This window comes from Papilio polytes, unplaced genomic scaffold (assembly GCF_000836215.1).
Source record: "Papilio polytes unplaced genomic scaffold, Ppol_1.0 DF821289.1, whole genome shotgun sequence".
Classification (NCBI taxonomy): Eukaryota; Metazoa; Arthropoda; class Insecta; order Lepidoptera; family Papilionidae; genus Papilio; species Papilio polytes.
The window spans coordinates 1,397,720-1,418,556 of NW_013527915.1; the positions used below are offsets into that span (position 1 = coordinate 1,397,720).

Below are 20,837 nucleotides of genomic sequence, written 5' to 3' on the forward strand. Positions count from 1 at the left end.
TGTTTTTTTATTGTTTAGCTTTTAATAAGATAAATACTGGCATACTATTTAAAGGCAGTACTTAAATCTACTGATTCAATAAGTTCTAGGGCATTATAATATAAGGTATATCAATTAATATTACAATGTTCGAAATCTAATAACATTCGCATTCCATTGATGTACTGCACAAAGCGACTTTCATCGATTTTGTGTAAAGCCTCGCATCCGAAAATCCGCTTTTAGATTTACAAGAGAGAACGCATAGTTCGAGGCTTCGAAATTGCAAGATTATCCGCTATTTCATTTGCATACCTTTATCTGTATTAAAACATTTATAGATATTAAATTGTTTTGAAAGATAGAAAATAGCGCGATTTGTTTGCAAAATTTTAATCAGATTTTTAAACATAATTTTTTGATATCATTTTAACATTATCGTAGTTTAACTTGAAACTTTTTCACAAATCGCTTTTCTTTTTTACAGTTACAATATTATGGACTATCCATCAATCTAAATAAATGTCCTAGACAAACATTCTCGATCTCCTTTATAATTTCTTTGCGGAAAACCCTTTTCAATCACGTAATTTTCCTTCGATATTCGATTAGGATTGATTTCAATGGTACAAAAAGTTTTTGGGTAACTCGTTTTAATTTAATCACTTAAAAGTATAAGGTACTTAATTTCGAAGTAGGAGGATACGAAAATTCATATATAAGGGCTTTTCACATACTTTACGCTAGGTAATGCATGTACAAATCTAATATAAATTTTGTCAATGATGTTACGAATACCTTCTCGCAATTGATACGAAAATATTCTTGATAGACCCTCTGATATCTGTATTTGCGTGGTGAAGAACACTCGCTATCTTTTGTTTCGTTGAATTTTCAATCACATAAAACAGTTATAGAAGTGAGTAAATACAGGGTGATTCAACTTGGATCCGATAACACACTGGTTTACCACTAATGACAAGGCTTAATGTGTACAGTTGTAGACGGTTGTTATGTCAGGGATGCTAACAATGCAATTAGAAGACTTGTCATAGAAAAAACACGTGCTAAATTAAAGAATTTACTGTAGAATTACAGTGACGTGATATTTATATTAGTCTTATTTTAGTCCCTTTTTACTTTCCACCCTTTTCTTAAGAAGTAAGGATGGGAAGGAAAAGTGGATTTGACTATGGAGGAGACGCATGAGAAGGGAAAATATTCTTTTTATTTGCGTCTCCTCCTCTGTGTATGAGGGCAGCGGTCGCTTTGCCATTTCGGCGGTTTCAGGTGGCCGTTTGCTCGTTTGCCACCTTGTAATATAAAAAAAAAACATAATGTAATCTTGGTTGGTTAAGTATTGATGAATTTACGGCTACGTGGACAGTTTGCTATAAAAGTGTATCATAATTGGGAAGTGAATAAAATTCTTCGATTTAAAAATCCAATATCTACGAATTCACAACAGGAGTTTGTTTCTGCGAACTCAATGAATATTAACGAGATTCTGCATCTGGCCCGGCTTTTGTCTGCAGATTTATTGTACGGAAAAATCATCAACAATCGCCGTTGATTACTATTGACATTACCGTTTCGATTCAGAATTAACTAGAATTCGGTTTCTAACTGTTTATTGATATAGTTATAATTGTCTTTTTATTGCATTAAAACGTGTATTACATTTACGTTTTATAGAAATGTTGATAAATTTTCAGCACTCAAAATAATTGCACTGATATTTGGGAAGTGAATTCGTCATCCTCCGAGTTGCAAAGCAAAGACGTAAGTATAGTTACATATTTCATTCCACTGGACCGTCGCGACGTTGAAAGCGTTGAGTTTTGGTTCTATTTATTTTGTTTTCAGCTATGTTCCGTCTCCGCCATTACAGAAATTATAGCGAAGAGGTAAACAAATAATTTGATGTAATGAAAATTATATTACTACGATTTTAGGAGCTTAGAAGGAGAGTTAAATGTAGTTCACATTCTTTAGTGTGTTTTTTTAAGTTTTGGTATATAACTAATAATTATTTACTAGGTTAATGAGGCTGTGCAATAAACCTAATGATTGTGCCAGTGAAATGCATACCAAAGTTCCTAATATTCACAAATCCTTTACAAGTAAGATCTTCTCTTCGAATTTGTATCCATTTGAAAAACAAAAATAAGAATATTTAGATAAAAAAAAGTATTTCATTTTGTCAGGTTTTTATTAAAGCAATTGTTACAAAGCGAAGAAGTTGGGAGTCAAATAAAAAGAGTCGCAGGCAATCTATTTTATGTAAAAGACATTCATTGGACCATTGACATGAAAGTAAGTTGATTCGTTCCCGAAATATTCTAAAGCCTTGTTCAGTGTTTCCAATTTAGTTACTTGTTACATGCGTACCTACTGTTCTATTTACTTTACGTTTACTTTATGTTTAAGTTTAAGTTTATTTTATATCTCAATATTACAGGCAAAATTAAAAATATAAAAAAAATAGTAGTCTTCAAAAGTTGGCATTGAAGTTAGGATTTATCTAATATCAGTATAATGTTCGTATTTCTTTATTTATATTGAACGAATGAATAAAAGAACGACTGAATGAATCATTGAATGTGAAAATCTTAAAAACGTTATAAAACTTCGTGTAACGGAAGACAGATACATGAGAAAATGACGACAATATTCTCTGTGATCTTTCATACGGGTATAATTTTCTCGAAATTTCTACGGAAACATCTTTACGATAGCTGGCAGAGAATTTGTAGAAAAACGTACTTTTATTTTATGAAATAAATGTTTTCAGTAACTTAAATATGTTGTCCATAATAACTTTGTAAGAATAATGTAGCTATTATTTTACCATAATGTAAACCTTTTTGAGGGTTTCTTGAAACCTTATAAACAGTATAAGCCTCTTATCATTTTTTGCCGACCCTTGGGTTTCATTATGCGTAGATTTGACATACTGTTGTTTATTTTTTATGTCAATTTCCTTTGATTTTTGCTACTAAAGCCATATATTTACCTTTTTAAACTATTGTGTCAGCGGCAAAAATTCAGACTAATAAAGAATTAGGAATCCATAAGTTTAGTTAGATTTTATCAGAGCTTAGTTTGTGTTTCGAAACTTATTACTGGAGATACTCTTAATTAGTTAAACGTGAGTTTAGTAATTTAATTTATTATTAAATCAATTAGTAACACTATTACATTACTATGTATTTCTATGGGTTGTCACAACGCTGGGTAGAGGCCGGGAATGTTTGTATAGACACGTGTAAGATCAACTCTATTGAATTTACTGTCTGTAGGTGTATTCAAGCAGAAAAGGGAAGCCGGCAACTGTAGGCGTAGTTAACTTGTTAAGTATGAATCGTATTGAATATTCTCACTTGTATAAAAGTTTGATATTCCCGACAGAAATATGATTCGATACAATAACTTTTCTGTTTTCTTTAAGCAATGTTTATTTATCTATATTAATCTATATCTATACTTCTATACTAATAAAGAGGAAAGATTTGTATTTTTTTATGTATCGAAATAACTCGAAAAATACTGGGCCGATTTAAAAAATTCTTTCACCATTAAAAAGCTACGTTTTCACTGAGTAACATAGGCTGTGTTTTATTATTTCATTTAATTTCACGCGACCGACCAGCTAGTTGATAAGTGCCCTAAGAATATCAAAAGTTTTTTTTCATAATGTCGGATTTATCTTTAGTTTTTTTTTTGTATTGAGGCTTGAGTAATGATTATACGATTTCAATTTTTGAAGTTAACGAGTTATCAAATAAAAAACAAACACCGTATGTAAACAGTTATTACGGATGTCTTGACAGATCTCATCATATTTAACATGTAAACATATCGGAGAGTTCTTCAATAATCGATATACACATAGCATTTTATAAATGCGCAGAAAATAAACCTTTTTTTATATCATAAGGTGGCAAGCGGCCACCTGAATCCGCCATAATGTCGAAGCGACCGCTGCCCATAGACATCCGCAATTGCAGATGCTTTGCCGACCCTTATGCGACGGAGGAGGAGACGCACATAAAGAGGATATATCCCCTTCTTATGCATCTCCTCCACCGTCAAATCCACTTTCCCGTCCCATCCTCTTCTTATGAGAAAAGGGTGGTAAAGAGAAAGGGACTTAAATTGGGCCTCCGGCACCACACTCATCAGACGGAACACGGAATTGATTCCATTTCACGCCTGTCTTCTGTGTGGTCGTGGTATTACACCAGGCTTGCCGGCCTATTCATGCTAAGATGTTAAAGCGGGCACTACCACTGTTGAAACCTGGTTCATTAGTATAGCAGAATTTACTCTACATGTTAATTTTAAAAATCAACACACATAATTGACGCTATAACAGTAATGTATATTAATGGACAAGGTATAAGGCGTCGTATTTCGTGATTTTCGACATCGGCGCTGATGGTCGCGATCGGTGGTAGTGGTGAAATTAGAACTAATATCAAAAATTAATTTATATCAACGTTTATGTCGTAATAAAGCAAAAGCTGCTATTTCCCAAGACCTATCCGTGTATACAGATCGGTGATGACGATTAAGAGTTACATTTTTTATGAGATCTCTCGAGATTTTACTCTTTCTGCTGTAACCGGTTACACATATTAACGTAGGTATTGTTTTAAATGTCTTCGTTTATAGTAAACTAGCTGTTCTTATTCGACTTCATTCGCATATAATTATAAAAAAATAATACTTTTGTTCACATTTGTCAAGTTATCAATTGCAAATGTCAAAATGAAATGACATGATGTCAAACCATGGCAACAACTTATGGTCTCTACCCTAAGTTTAATGGCGTGAAAATATATAGCCTAAAGCGTGACATAAGTGTAGGGCTTTTTATTAAAAAAAGAGTTATTCGAAAATATGCTGTGATTGCTGACATCTTAGGAAACAAAGATGTGTGTGTTCGCTTTATTATAATAGTATAGATGTGTAACTTTTGTGTCAATGTAGAGCGATGATAAAACATTACAGCTGCCGGCCGTGAAATGAGCCTAGCCGACCGTGTGTCACTGAAATCCGCAGACTATGTACAAAGGAATAGCGTACGACGCGACATGATTAACCACTGGAAATGGTTATCCGCTCCAATAGTTTATAGATTAGTTATATCTGACAAAATTATTGATTTGTAGACCGTTTAAAACTAAATTTTGAAGTAAATAAATCATCCGTTACATACAAAATTACATCATAAATGTATTAAGCTATTAAAACGTAGGTTATGTTAAATGTTATTCTGTACATATAATAAAATTGGAGAGTCTGCTTGTAATATCAAAAGAAAATTTCCAGATTTTGCATTGCGTTGCTGATAACGAAAATCGCTTTTAATTTTTTTTTGTCTGTATCTCTGTCCGCAAGCCGCGTTTGTTCCATCTCCGAAACGTCTAGGCCGATTTAGACCGGACTTTCACTGAAGGGTAGCTGACATAGACGGGCATATTATAGGCTACTCTTTTATCTTAATATTGCGTGGACGAAGTCGCGGGCAACAGCTAGTATTTTATAAATATATCGGAGTGACGACCGGTTTGCAGAATTAAATCCCAAAGGCAGATCATATACACGGTAACTATCTTCCATTGTGGGCGTGCATACGAGTATGTCGGAGATAATGAAATAACAATCCCGTAACATTAGAAACACCGTCATTAGTTGACCGCTATCTTAAATGAAAATTGCACAACACGATCTAATTGCAACATCAGTCTATCGATCGCGGCTTGACGTGTCTCAAAATTATGAATGCCAGTAACTTTAATCGTTCAAAAATTAATCATTTATTTAGCGCCGTTTAATTAATGTATTATCAAAACGTATTATGTCGTAAACTATTGGAATTCGATACCGAAGCAACGAAATTGACTATTATACTTGCTCATTGACCCATTCCGATAAACCGCGGCAACTATTAATTACTTCTGTGGAGGATTGTTATACTTGTATAGGTTTGTTTGTAATCCAGCCCTACTTATGATTTCCTAGTATCTAAATATTAATATTCCATTGTGAACAAAACAGTTATCTAAAAGAATCCTAAACGTTTGTAAATGACAAACGTAAATACTTAAAAACATTTATTTTGCTCATTAAAAAAACATTTTACGGACAGATCCATTTCCCGCTTTTTCGTAATTCGCAGCCATATTAAAACGGCAACTGTCGCTGTTACAATGGCTGCCCATTAGCGAAGTATAGTTACTTTTTATTCGACAAATTTAACAACTTTTGGATATGTTTTACAGATATGTGGGAATATATAAAAATGTATTATCTCTTACTCTTATTTTTTATTTAATAAAAGCTGGATGTGAAAATGACCGGAGAGGTTTTAAAAAATTGGTTTATACATCCCATGTCATGTATCGCTGTCATGTCCATTTGTATGCCGTAGACCGTTCCCTGACGTGTACATTCCGCAACAAAAAAAATTGAAAAACAATTTGAATAGGTAGTTTTCTACATTCAACAACTTTTTCACAGAAAATACTGCTGTAATAATATGATGCCTTAGGATTAGAACAATCCAATAATAATATACATTAAGCGCTTCATACATCGGACGGCCAGGCCTCAGGCAACGCAATATTCTAAACAATAGACAGGCTTCGCATTATCGACAGGTGATAATATGCAAAGCAGGGCTTATTGTACACGCCGAGCGCTCGGATATTACCACAGACCTGCATTCATGATGCCCTAGTACTCCATACTTATCAATATGTATTATGATTAAAAAACGAATATATCAAAGTTTGGATGGATGGATGTTTGTTAGAAAGTTCCTTCTCAGGTTTAATGCTACGCGGATAACGTTGCGGGCAAAACCTAGTATTAATGGAAAGTGATAGAATTGGTCACTGTAAATACCATTACTTAAATAAAATAGCACGTCAAATAGAAATATGAAATCTTGACTTTATTAAAACTTTCTAAAAATCTTAAACTTAAACAGATATTTATAATATTTCATCCCTATTGGAGTACCTCCCTGTGCCCGGCGCCGGCGTCCTGCCACCCTAGCGGCGCTAAATAAAACCACTTCGTGTCGAAGTGACTCGTGCAAACTTAATTTCCTTTACAGTGCATATCCACTTTTAATCATGTCACTTTATTGCGAGACTCTTTTTATTTCTATTAAAATGTAATCAAACTAGCTATGGCTTTTAACATATTATTTTATATTTTACTAGCTGTTCCCGTGCGACTTCATCTAAAATTATGAAAAAAATATTTTATTGTTTACATGTGTCACATTATCAATTGCAAATGTCAAAATGACATGACATATGACAAACCTTGGCAACCTTGCTTCCTTGATGTTGGCAGCATTTATAGTCTTTTTCTCACATTAGGGTTTTTATCCTAAATATTTACCCCTAAGTTTAATGGCGTGAGAATATATAGCCTAAAGCGTGACGGAAGTGTAAGGCTTTTTATTAGAAAGAGAATTATTCAAAAATAAGCTGTAATTGCTGTCATCCTAGGCAACAAAGAAGTGTGTGTTTACGCTTTATTATAATGGTATAGAAGTATAGATTGCAATACTTACAATAAATAGCTTTTGTCCGCATATTCGTCCGCAAAAAACAAGTAGTCTATGTGTTCTGCCAGACAATGTTCTACGTGTAAGCCAAATTTCATAATGTTACAAACATCCATCCTTCCTAACTTTTATAATTAATTAAATAAATAATTTTAGTACAACGTCCCTTGAATATTATTTCCCTTACAACTTTTAATATGTAAAAAATTGCTGTTCCTAAGGAAAATACAAGGTTTCAGCTAAATTATAATAAATTACACAGATCCTAAACAAACAAGGGAATGCATTATCCCTCTCCAGTATTTGCTCGTGTCCCGGAACTACCCTCCCACGACTAAAAATAACTAAGTAACGGCTCAATGGAGCCGTTCACTCGTGTGGAAGTGATTCCCTTTAGTTTGCACACTGAGCTTTAACCGGGGCACTCCGCATGTTTTATATTTACCGTCGTGAAAACTCTCTGTGAAGCGTGTGCATCTCTTTTATGTTTTTAAACGACTTTCTATGATATTACTGCAATTTCTGATATAGGAAATTAGTAATTATACAAAAAACAAGATACTTCAGGACATCAATTATTCATTTACTAAAAAAAATATAATTGAATACATTGGAAATATACAAAGTTTTTGTTTAGAATATCTGTATAATTTTTAACATTATGACTTGTAACTCACTATTTTCATAAAATGTTTGTTTTTGGGTACCAAGTGATAGTGACAAATATAGTTTTTAACGTTAAAAAATCTACGTAGATTGGTTCTTGTTGCATCTTAGAATATCACGTTTATTATATGACCACTGAATATTTAGTGCCATTATACCTGCTGGCTGAACGGACTTTAATGAAATTTGGTATTAGATGAAGAGGCTACTCACTTTTATTTTTTTAATTCCACGAGGGCGACAGCTAGTTTAAAATAAAAATAAAAATAAAGAGAAATAAAGTTTTGCTCTTTTTTTAAATCAGAGAGTTCCCCCTCGAGATACAAAAGCTGTCGTTGCAATTACGAAACAGCCTTCAAGATCCGTAATATTATGTAGCGACTTGATTATCTTTATTACAACTCACTTCAAACGGATTTTGTACATTTTACAGCATCAAAGGGAAACTCATAAAGCTTTGAAGCACTCCATATAATATTAAGTTTTAATATTTACTACGAACTCATTTTGATGACTTTTCTTTAAGAAACTTGAGAATCGAAAATTAACAGTCTTAATAGATTATACTTAAGTTAGAAACCTGACGCTTAAAAGTAGCTAAGTACTGGCTATAAAGTTAAAATCTTCGTGCTTAAGTTTTTTTGTTGTTTTCGAAATAAAATAGTTATTTTACTAATTAATATTTGTCACCTTAGCAAATAATTAAGTACATGAATTAGAGGCAAAACTTAAGTTTATCTACTTAAGTAGCATCATCATCCACTTGCCCTTATCCCTTGCGGAGGGTCGGCACAGTATGTGCTGCTCTTCCATACATCTCTATCAGCCGTCATATCTGATACTACTCCTTTCTTAAGCATATCCTCTTTCACACAATCCATCCATACTTTCTTCGGTCTTCCTCTACCTTTGTAGACGCTTTCTGGTTTATTTTTTTTACAAACTACTTAAGTAGCAACAACTTCAGAAAATAATTTTATTTGTAAGTCACAACTGGCATCTTGTCATGAACATCACTAATGAGTTAGAATAAAGTTAAAAGAATTTTATGCATTTACTTTTAAAACTTGCTTCGGAGAAACTTCAACATGGATCTCTATTCCACTAAAAGCTATCTATTCATTCCTTTTAAAAAGCATTTATTTCCCAGAATTTCTTTCAATCTTACTGCAAAATCCATCTAGAGATATATTTACTAGGGTTGTAACGGAACTCCCGCACGAAATTTTAACTGCGCATCCGCTTCCAGTTCCGTTATTTCTCACGCGGAGTTATAACGGAGGTTAATTTACGTCTTAAACGCAAGTGGGGCGATTAGGTATCGTTTACTCGACCCGCGTGGGCGTGCTAACTATAATTGTTATACATTATATTTGCCAACCAAACTATATCTTGTAATTATGTACCAATCTGTATATTGAATTAACGTAGTTTTATTTCTTTAAGAAATCGCAATTAATATTGACCTCCGCATCCGCATCCGCTTCCGTTAAAATGGCCTCCGTTACAACCCTAATATTTTCCTTGGATGTCTACAATTTTTATTCAAATTTATCAGGAGTAGATGTTATCTCTGTTTATTCCATGAAATTAAGTGGGATGGCGTTATGATAGTCATATAAGTATTAAGACAGTTGACTTACTATTACGTGCATTATGTCTATAGAATTGTATTGTAATTATTACACAAAGCGTCTATTCACTAATTAAATTCATGTAACATTGTTGTGAGAGAGGTCCATCAATACATATTGAAGCTAGTACGCCCTCTCAACTAATTAATTGTGCACCCAATTAAATGTAAACATTTTGTTACGTCAATATAGCACAGTAAAACTGCCATAACTAACTTTAACTAAGGGAGCTCAAATTAAAATTAGTATTTCATATTTGTTGAATTTTGACTTTTGTATTGTGTACAAACTATAAATGCTTAACTATAATCTTATTCAATGTGATATTTAAATCTATTTTATCAATTCAGTCAATTAGGATACATACAAATGAATTCAAAGTAATTGAATTTACTTCGAGAAGTCTACCGATAGCCAGTGAAAAAGATTTAATTCATATTCCAATATTATCGTTTCTCACTTGTTATTTGCAACCAGCGCCCTCTAGTCTATAATCTGCAGACGACTTTAACTACCCAATGAATATCAGAACATTTTCATTCAATACAGCACTGGAGAGGAATAAAAAAAATTGTTCTGTTAATTAAATATCAAATACGTTTTTTGTCGGAAGTCAGAGCACATAAATGTTATTCTTTTTTTTTCCATTTTTGAAGAACTTATCTAACAATTTTGTTTATATATCTAATCGAATCTAACTAATATTATAAATGCGAAAGTTTAGACGGATGGATGGATGTTTGTTAGAGTTTGTAGCCTTAACGGCTGAACGGAATATGAAATTTGGCATAGGTTGTAGAGGATAGTCTGGAAAAACACATAGACTAATTATTTTCGTTTTTTAATTCCACGCAGACGGAGTCGCGGATGAAAACACGCATTCAATTATGAGTAGTTAATTAAATATTATTTAAGGTATGCTAATTCTCCCTTGAATGATACATATGTTCAGTTTCAACTGAATAGATCTATTGTTCAGCTAAAACTGTCTTACTGGCTTAAGACATTTCCACCGGTTTATTATGTACATCATAGATATGACATTTGCAGAATAAAAGCAGATGCAAACGTAATACGTATGATGTACCGTTTTAAATCAATAATCAAGGTAAAAGCCGAGCTTGCAACGCAGCTACGAGCTACGGATAAAAGGATTTTAAAGCTACTCCGCTTATATCGAACAATAAACCAATTAGGTGGCAAAGAGTAGCACTTTACTGTAAAGGTCAGATCACTTTGAATCTCTTTATACCCTGACTTAAATCGAAACGTCATATGATTGATCATTCTGACTGTAAATATAATTTATTAATAAATATAATAATTTATTAATTAAAGTGTAGTGTCGTTTAATTGACTAATTTGGTTAATTAGGTCCTAATTTAACTTTTCCTTCTCTTCGTCTTTGTAATATTGTTCTTTATGTTAAACGGGATTGCAGCAACTGCTATCTCTTAAGCATAGTTTTTACTGAGATGTGTTTTAGAGTATTTAGTTTTTTTTTTATAATTTTTATTTTCATCTTCTACAGACGGATCTGTATTTTTAGTTTTAAGCAACGACATCTAATCTTATTTTGAATTATTATTTGTTATTGTCAATTGTTTTTGACCGACTTCCCAAAAGGAGGTACTCAATTCGTCTGTATGTTTTTTATGTGTGTTACGACATAACTCCGCCGCTAGTGGACCGATTTTTTCCATAAACCATTTAAGCGGTTCTAAATAATTGAACGTCGATATTACCCTTTGAAGTAAACGAACAAAGTTACGATGTGTGTACGATCACGTTCGCAGACCGTAATCTACACTGATTAAATTAGTGTATGGAATGGAAGCCGGCTCAACCTACAGCGGTTTACTAGCTTTGGGAGAGTTGTCTTATTTACCAAATTTACGAAATAAGTTAAGCTTTAAGTTTTACTATCTTATTGATAACTTATATTATTTCTTATAGAAGAGGTTATATGTAGAGGTTTTAGAACTCTCTGGAAATTATATACAAAATTAAGGTGCAAATTACGTAATCATTATTAGGAAAAATTATGTTTGTCTCAGAGTTTTCACACAGTATCTTTTTAAATAGAAACAGCATTAGAAACCTGTGTTAAATTGTCTTTACATTAAAAAGTTGAAAATTCCGATTTTATTTTGTCAAAAAATAAAGTTGCGACGTCATTCTTGAGCTTGTTCTTCAAATAATCGTTCATTAAATACTTCAGATTGATGTTAAGCTTCATTTAACGCTCTTTGCGATTCGAATTTTTAAATAGGGTTGACACCTCTTTCAAAATTTATATTTTACTAAATAAAATACACTTTTTAATTATTTACATATTCAACTTTATCGGAGCCTGAATAAAATTATATGATTCATTACTCTCATTTGTTCCATAGAATTTAAACAATAGAATTCAATTGTCGGAAAGGAAACTTAATAGTTATTATTTATTCGTTTTAAAAGAATTTTATAACTAAACATTTTTATTTTTAAAAAAGCTCGTTTGACTTTGTAAATACTTTGACAACCCTAGCTTTGCGCTTAATGTTTTGTCTTCAATATGGGCGGTAATTAAAACTTGAGAAGTTAATAAAAGTTTGTTGTTTACAGCTGTCGAAGAGAAGTTTAGGGCCGCAAATATTTTATGTGCGGGCTTGTTCGTGGCCGCCTTAATTTTCTTTAAAGATATAAAATTCACAACATGACGTAGCTTTTGAGTTATACACATTTTATCCATAAGAGCAACTACAGATAACAGACTTTTAATCGATTAATCAATATTTGTATTGAGTCGCATACATTCCATCGATTTTTTTTAATATGATTTTGGCTTAGCAGCCCAACCCTATCAAACTGTCGGCTGCTCCCCTGGTGTTAATGATACGTTTACATTATAATTACGTGGAAAATTTACAGGAAATCGTTTTCTTGACCTTTTAATAATGAGGTTTCTCTAAATGTCACCTGAATTACGTGTCTTTCAACGACTGTTTATAATTTACTTTTCTCAGGTAGTAAATGTAATCCTAATTTAACGGAATAATTAATTTCATAACTTTAAAGATACTTATTGTAATTACAAACATTTTTAATTAACGTATACATTACTTTGAAAGATAGATCGTCTTATTTAAAACGTATTGTACGACTAATTAAGTTAACTTAAGTATTAATTGAATATCTAACTTACACACTCAGAGTCATTAAACAGTAGTTGCTTAGAATAGTTTTTTTATACTATGTAGGCTCTGAATGCGTCAAATTGTTATTAAAAACTTTAATTTAAACACGAAAGAGTTTTCAGAACTTTAATCAATTTTAAATTAAAATTTTCAGTCAACTTTCATTACATTTTCAATTTACAAGCTTCAGTGTCACGATACACGGATGTAACAGAAATTTTATTTTTAATTAGAGAGTGTTCATTTAAAAGCTTTTGCAGCGCGGCCGACCGGGCGGCGGACATTTTAATTACGGGTTCCATCAATCGGAAAGCATCTACTAATTTAAAAAAGTCCAATAAAATTTAAAAAACAACAAACAATAGTAAATTCACTATGTATCAAAATTCCATATCGATTTTTTTATGGCAAGGTGGCAAACAAGCATGCCACCTGAATTCACATAAAAGCGAAGCGACCGCTGCCTATACTTCTGTAGTTGCAGATACGTTGCCTACCCTAAATCAAGGGAGGAGACGCACACAAAAAGATATATCCTAGGAACTAAATTTAGGCCTCCGCAACTCGGACTGCGCGCGGAATTGCTTCCACTTCACGCATGTCTTGTGGTCGTTGTTAGCAGCAGGCAGCCATACAGTGCAAAGATGTTAAAGCGGGCTTTGTCTATGGTTTCTAAACGCATCGAATATTATGCATTGATGATGCAGCTGATTATTGCGCAATAATTTCTGCAGGCGTGAACAGCATTGTACAGTTAATTAGCGATATTGAAACAAAGCAATTGATCGCCTTCCGACATATAAGCCTTATTACTCAATCATTTAATTAATCCGTTGGTAATCTACAACTACATAAACATCTGTTTGTTAGTACTTTATGCGCTACTTATGGCTTCCTAGATGCATTTTCGTTAGTGTTGTTGGTTCGATAAATTTAAGTTATGAGTTTCCGAAGTTACCAAAGTCTTCCTCCGTTGAGACTTAAGTCAACCTAACATTAATGAATCATTACTTAATGATAAATTAAATGATAACTTCAGCAACCTAATTCGACAGCTTTAAATGGATTTCGTCTCGTGCCAAAATCTATAGCTATTTTTGTCAGTTTTGAATAAACCTGAGAAACTGTCACGTTTAGTACAAAAGTCTCCTCAGGCCTTGCCGTGCTAATCTTATTCTTATGCTTAGTACTTTTAAGGTACAAATTGATTTGAAAATCAAAATCAAAAGTTTTAAAAGTAATAATTATCGACCGTGAATTCGCATCGAGTATGAAATCGCCATTCGTCTAGTTCAAATAGAAAAAGTTTTCTCATTAAATAAACGGGAGCCGATCAAACGTGTCGGACGAATGTCTGTTCACAACTTTGATTTCATATTTGAATTGGAAATTATTATTTTTAATGTTTTTACGAATATAAGTAAACGAAAATGAGTACTACATTAAAAGTACTAGTATAGCATATAATGTAGGTACCTTGGCGAATATTAATTGACATTTTTTGTAAATGCGAAAGTTTAGATAGATGGATGTTTGTTAGAGTTTGTAGCCTACCGGCTGAATAGATCTCGATGAATGTAGAGGAGACACGTAGGAAAGATCCTGTTAATGTGCGTGTATTCCTCCGTCAATTAAGGATAGGCAACGCATCTGCAATTGCGGATGTCTATGGGTAGCGGCGGATTCAGATGACCGCTTGCTCGTTTGTCACCATATAATGTAAAAAAAAAAGTTCAGTTATCAAAGATATTACACCTCTGGAATGGAATGGAATGGTCTGGAATGGATAGTCTGGGGTACTTACTTTTTTTTTTAATCCCGCGCGGTCGTAGTCTCGAGCGAAAGCTAGTTAACATATAATGCTATGTGCGATAGTTGACTTAGTACGAAACTAAGGAATCAGGTACTAATTAACGTATCTGAGAGTATGGAGTAAGTTATTTAAGTAACGATTAAACGATTTTTTTTAATAAGATTAAATTCAGATCAAAACTTGGGATAATATACAACTAATATGGTTTTTCATATAAATTTGAAGTATAATTTGTAATTGAATGTAATTATTTACCCGATGTAACAAATTTAATACAAGAGAAGTTTCCTAACAAATGTTTTTGAGAGCTATCCGATCTCAAGACTATCAAGATTTAGTTTCTTCACTTAAAGTTTTGGTTCGCGTTTTACTTTTATTAATACACTAGCTGTTGTCTTCGTCTTGGTGAAATATAAAATAAAGCAGCTCATGTTACTCAGTGGTTATGTAGCTTTTTAATGGTGCAAGAATTTTTCAAATCTACCAAGTAGTTTTTAGTCATTTCAATATATACAAAAATACAAATCTTTCCTCTTTATAATACTTTTATTAACGTAAGCTTTTTGAGATGTTTCGTTCATCATCATTGATCATCAGCCTCAGTCAATTGACTTCAACCGTTTCTAAGAATAAGGCATAATGGTATCTATACTGTGCGGTAATATCTTTGATAACTGAACTTTTTTTTTTACATTATATGGTGACAAACGAGCAAGCGGTCATCTGAATCCGCCGCTACCCATAGACATCCGCAATTGCAGATGCGTTGCCTACCCTTAATTGACGGAGGAATACACGCACATTACCAGGATCTTTCCTATGCGTCTACTCTACCGTCAATTCCACTTTCCCTTCTCACCTTTTCCTCTTATGGAATGAATGGAAAGGGAAAAGGAAAAAGCCTCTGGCACCACACTCATCAGACAAAACGAGGAATTGCTTCCAAGTCACGCCTGTCTTCTGTGTGGTTGTGGTATTGCAACGGGCGAGTCAGCTACAGTGGAAAGATGTTAAAGCGGACTCTACCACTGTTATAAAATGTAAAAGCATTTGCTTAATATAACAGTGGAATTGTAATTACTATCTAGGAATCTAACTCGCCAGTGTTGAAACGTATCCTGAATCAACAATTCTTTTGTTATTGTTGTATACGAAAATATGTAACTCAAATTATACAGACCTTTGATGTTTAACTTTGTACAAATATTGGTAATTATACAAAAACATTACCTTTTCAGTAATATTTTTATCCACTTTTAATTTAGAAGTGTAAGATGAAAATTGTTGTAATATAAGTCGCAAATAATTTGGCAAACGCGTAAAATTTGTCACTTTTTTAATATTGTATCTGTCATAGCTAAAACCCTCCGGTAATGTTATTATAAGAAACTTAATTATCTGCGCCACACTTCAAACGAATTTCGTTCCAGCGTATATCAAAGGCATCTATAAAAGCTTTGAATTCTTAAAAGCCGGTTAAAATTTCTTTTATCTATACTTTTATACTATTATAATAAAGCGTAAACATAACACTTCTTTTTTGCCTAAGATGTCAGCAATTACAGCATATTTTTGAAAAATTCCTTTCTAATAAAAATCCCTACACTACGTCACGCTTTAGGCTATATATTTTCACGCCATTAAACTTGGGGGTAAATATTTTGGGTAAAAACCCTAATGTGGGAAAGAGACCATAAGTTGCTGCCAACAAGAAAGCAAGATTGCTAAGGTTTGTCATGTCATGACATTTTGACATTTGCTATTGATGATTTGACAAATGTAAACAATAAAATAAAATTTTCATAATTTCATGCCGATGAAGCCGCACGGGAACAGCTTGTAGGTAGATATAACATAAACATTTACTAAGTACACTTGTATGATATGATATAATGCTCGCGACTTCATCCGCGTAAAATTAAAAAAATAATAAAAAAATATGGCCTATTTACTGAAAGAATTTTTCAAATCAGCCCAGCTTTCGCGGTATTTCAATACATACAAAAATGCAAATCTATCTTTATAATATTAGTATATATATCGCTGATTATAAATTAAATGTTATAGAATAAACTTTACGTACAAGACAATTAAGTAATCTTCCAAGACTTCGTTAATATTTGATGTATCTGTGTACAAAGTTTCAGATTTCCTCCACACAAGTAACAGACTTAATTAATGCCTGGTAAATGTCGATACACGCCGCGACCTTTTTGATTAAAAACTGTTTGAAGCATCACGAGCTAAGTAATTCCATTTGTAACTAATGACTACATCAAACGATACGTTCAACCTTAAATTAACCTCAATATCCCTTTACGTGCTGTTTAATAAGATTTGTTGTTGAGGTTTGCTATACAGATATAAATGGAAATCGTTTTAAAAGTTATGGAATATTCGAGTATCATTTTTCTTAGAAAATTGATACTTGCGTGATATGTGATACTGTTTTGTTAAAGCAATACAAATTGAACTAATATTTTAAAGTTTATTAGTACAATCTGCTAATAAACATCTTTAATAATTAATTCAAGCAATTCCGCGTTTCGTCTGATGAGTGTGATGCCGGAGGCCTAATTTAGTCCCTTTCCCTTTCCCTTTCCACACTTTCTTAAGAGGAAAGGATGGAAAGGAAAAGTGGATTTGACGGCGGAAACGCATAGGAAAGGGGAAATGTCTTCTTTAGGGGCGTCTTCTTCTCTGTCAATTAAGGGTAGGCAACGCATCTGCAATTGCGGATGTTTATGGGCAGCGGTCGCTTTCTATTTCGGTGGATTCAGGTGGCCGCTTGCTCGTTTGCCACCTTATATTATAAAAAATATATATAAAAAAAAAATCATAGACATTCTTTCTAGGTCTTCTATGGGCCATTTAATTCTTCAATCAAAAGTATTATGAATTAACTAATACAGATTAATAGGTGAATAAAAAAGTGGACTTTAAACTCAGTGTGAACAAGAGATGTGTTAACCAAGTTCATAATGTGGAACCCGAACGCAACAGACAACAGACCGATGGAGAAGAGAGTGGTGATAGGGAGGGTTCGGCCAACATGGGCACGTAACCTCCCAGATGCGAGAGAAGAAGATGATAAGAGTGATCAAGAAGTAGGCGTGATGCCACACAGCGAGCCCCCCTCGCCAACTGATACCTGGGACCAGCAGAATAAACAAGAAGACAAATTCGATGTTTTCGGAAAGGTTAGTTATTACAGTCATACCTACATACCGAAACATTACATATTGTTATCTCTTTTCATTTTAGGGATATCGAAAGGGATGGCTATATATTTGGTACAGTTCAGAAACATTATAACATTTCTCCAAAGCCTACAAACTATTTCATACGACTGTTAACTTTGAGTCCGTACATAAAGAGTTGCTTTTTGCTTATTTGAAAAAAATATGACATTGTGTATTCCAGGTGATGCTGTTGGGAGACAGCGGTGTTGGCAAGACCTGCATGCTGGTGCGATTCCGCGACGGCACATTCCTCGCTGGAAACTACATATCAACTGTCGGAATTGACTTTCGGGTACTGGAAGTAAACTGGGATTCTGCATTCAAATCTAAAAATTTACTTAATGTTATTTTTATAACTACTACATATATCAAGTGAATAAGAGCTTGGAAAGTATATTTAGAGTACAACGATTTATAAAAACAACTCTTAAAATATTATTGTTCATAAGCCTTTAGATCAAAATAAAAACTAAATTATACCATCCAGTGTTAAAACCGCGTTCCTGCATACGTATAAAACCTTTTCCGTGGTTTAAAAAGTATTAACTGTCAATAAAAACATATCTGACTGTTTTTTTTTAGTTGAAAGCCGCATTATAAAATAAAAAAGCAATTAAGTAATAATAACCAAGGGTTCGGTCGGCGCGGGCCACTCACGAGTGCTGTTGCCCTGGTACTCGCACCGCCATTGGTCTGCTTTGCGCGCTAAGCACGCCCCTAGCAGCTGTGAATTGACTCCATCACTGACTGATTTATTGTTACGTAGAATTTTTTTGTTCCCAGTTTTTGTCGACTGATTTATAGCATCTGTCGCCGACTGCTATTAATTCCGACGGGATAACTTAATGTAAAAAGTTGATCCCTCCGTTTAGATTGTTAGAGTTCGAGAATCCATACATTTTATTAGCCGTTAACCAGAACGTTTTTTTTTATTTTCATAACCTTTTAACAACGGCATTTTTTTTTAATATGTAACGACTGAAAACTGGAATTATGCTTGAGTAAATGTATATTATTGATTTTTTAAAACTGTTATATTAATTTTACTGTGAGTTTAATTTGTTATTCTCACACTTTGTTTCTTTTTTAGAACACAAGAAAAAACAGATGTTGGTTTCGTTTTAGTCTAGTTTTGATACTCACAGCGCCATCTGTTGCAGAACAAGGTAGTGACGGTGGACGGCGTTAAGGTGAAGCTTCAGATTTGGGACACGGCGGGGCAAGAGCGCTTCCGTAGCGTAACTCATGCGTACTACCGAGACGCACATGGTAAATATTACTATTTTTTTAAAATTCCGATATCTTATAAGATTATAATGATTAGAATTTATCTTATTTTTATTTACACTTAAACTCCTTGTGATGAATTAGTAAAAGCGCCATCTATGGGCGATCTCTTTTAACGTTACGAACAAACTCCGACGAAAGATCATTGAAATTTAATTTCCGAATGCTGATTACTTGCACATTCCTACTTCATAAGCATATTTATATACCAAATTCAAGCAAAACATTATATCATAATCATCGTTGCATTTTCGTATGGACAAAATTTTAATACAAAACATTTTTTATGTACAAATAATGATCTTAATCAGCTTGTGCTGAATACAAGGAATAACAAACAGCTTACATGTGGCGAGCTGAGCACATACTATTATCCACATATCTATAATTTAGTGTTTTAAAAATTAAAGTTATTTTTACATTAATAGAACATGGAATCTACACTAAGAGTCACCCTAAATAGTCAATTCAGAACTCTGAGTGCTATTAATAAAACATAAATAAGTTATAGTTCCGATCTATTTAAAAAGTTTGATACTAAAACCACGCATGTTTAATTTTTAGTTGAACTTAATTACTTGCATCTGATTTCTATTATGTAACCGATGTATGAATTAGGTCGAATTGATCCTATTGACAGTTTATAAGCGTGTGAGTCGATGAGTGGGATAGATCGTGTTATGAATGTTAAAACAACGCTTTACCATAATTTAGTGAAAATATCAATCTAAAGCACTAATAACCCAATACCAGAGTGATTCCAGTTTTACATATTAGCCCAAATACAGACTATACCATACAAAATGATTTTTGGTAAGAGTACAAAATTATAATTGTAAATTGTTTCCCAACAATTACAACTACTTTAAAAAATACTGGCTGCTGCTCGCGGCCTCTTCCTTGTGAAATTTAAAAATATAATCTATGTTACTTAGCGATAACGTAGCTTTCTAATGGTGAAAGAATTTTTCTAATCGACCTAGTAGTTTTTGAGTTATTTCAATACATACAGAAATACAAATATCTCTTCTTCGTAATATCTGTATAGACTAGTTACTACCAAATTTAGTATTGTAATTAATGTATAATTATTTATGTGTTTAGCTCTTTTACTTCTCTACGACGTGACCAACAAGACGAGTTTCGACAACATCCGGGCGTGGCTGGGCGAGATACGAGAATATGCCCAAGACGATGTCGTCATTATGCTTCTGGGTAAACTTTTCTATCTATGATTCTCTTCATATTCTTAGCGAGGACGCATTATCAAAGGTTTAAACATTAACTTCAGAAACTATGCGCTGATTACTGTTTTTATGAGCAAATTTAATCCTGTCATATAAAGCCGCATCCAGCTTGTCAATGACCACATCTAATTAAAGTAAATAATTTATTTTATAGCAAGTATACCAAGACAAACTCTTATAAAGTACTGACTTGCAG

General features: G+C 33.1%; 1 protein-coding gene across 2 annotated transcripts in view; it reads left to right on the plus strand.

Annotated features, from left to right (window-relative positions):
* The window catches only part of LOC106109233 (ras-related protein Rab-37), a 37,105-nt gene that overhangs the window by 15,478 nt on the left and 790 nt on the right, over positions 1–20,837 (plus strand). The window contains exons 1-4 of one of the 2 annotated variants that reach the window (XM_013290644.1): positions 17,796–18,065; positions 18,289–18,399; positions 19,268–19,376; positions 20,499–20,609. In XM_013290644.1, coding sequence (XP_013146098.1) covers positions 17,847–18,065; positions 18,289–18,399; positions 19,268–19,376; positions 20,499–20,609 — 550 coding nt within the window. In that variant the 5' untranslated portion in view covers positions 17,796–17,846. Of the gene's footprint in view, positions 1–17,795; positions 18,066–18,288; positions 18,400–19,267; positions 19,377–20,498; positions 20,610–20,837 lie in introns of those variants that run through there. The other variant, XM_013290643.1, reaches the window with a different exon arrangement.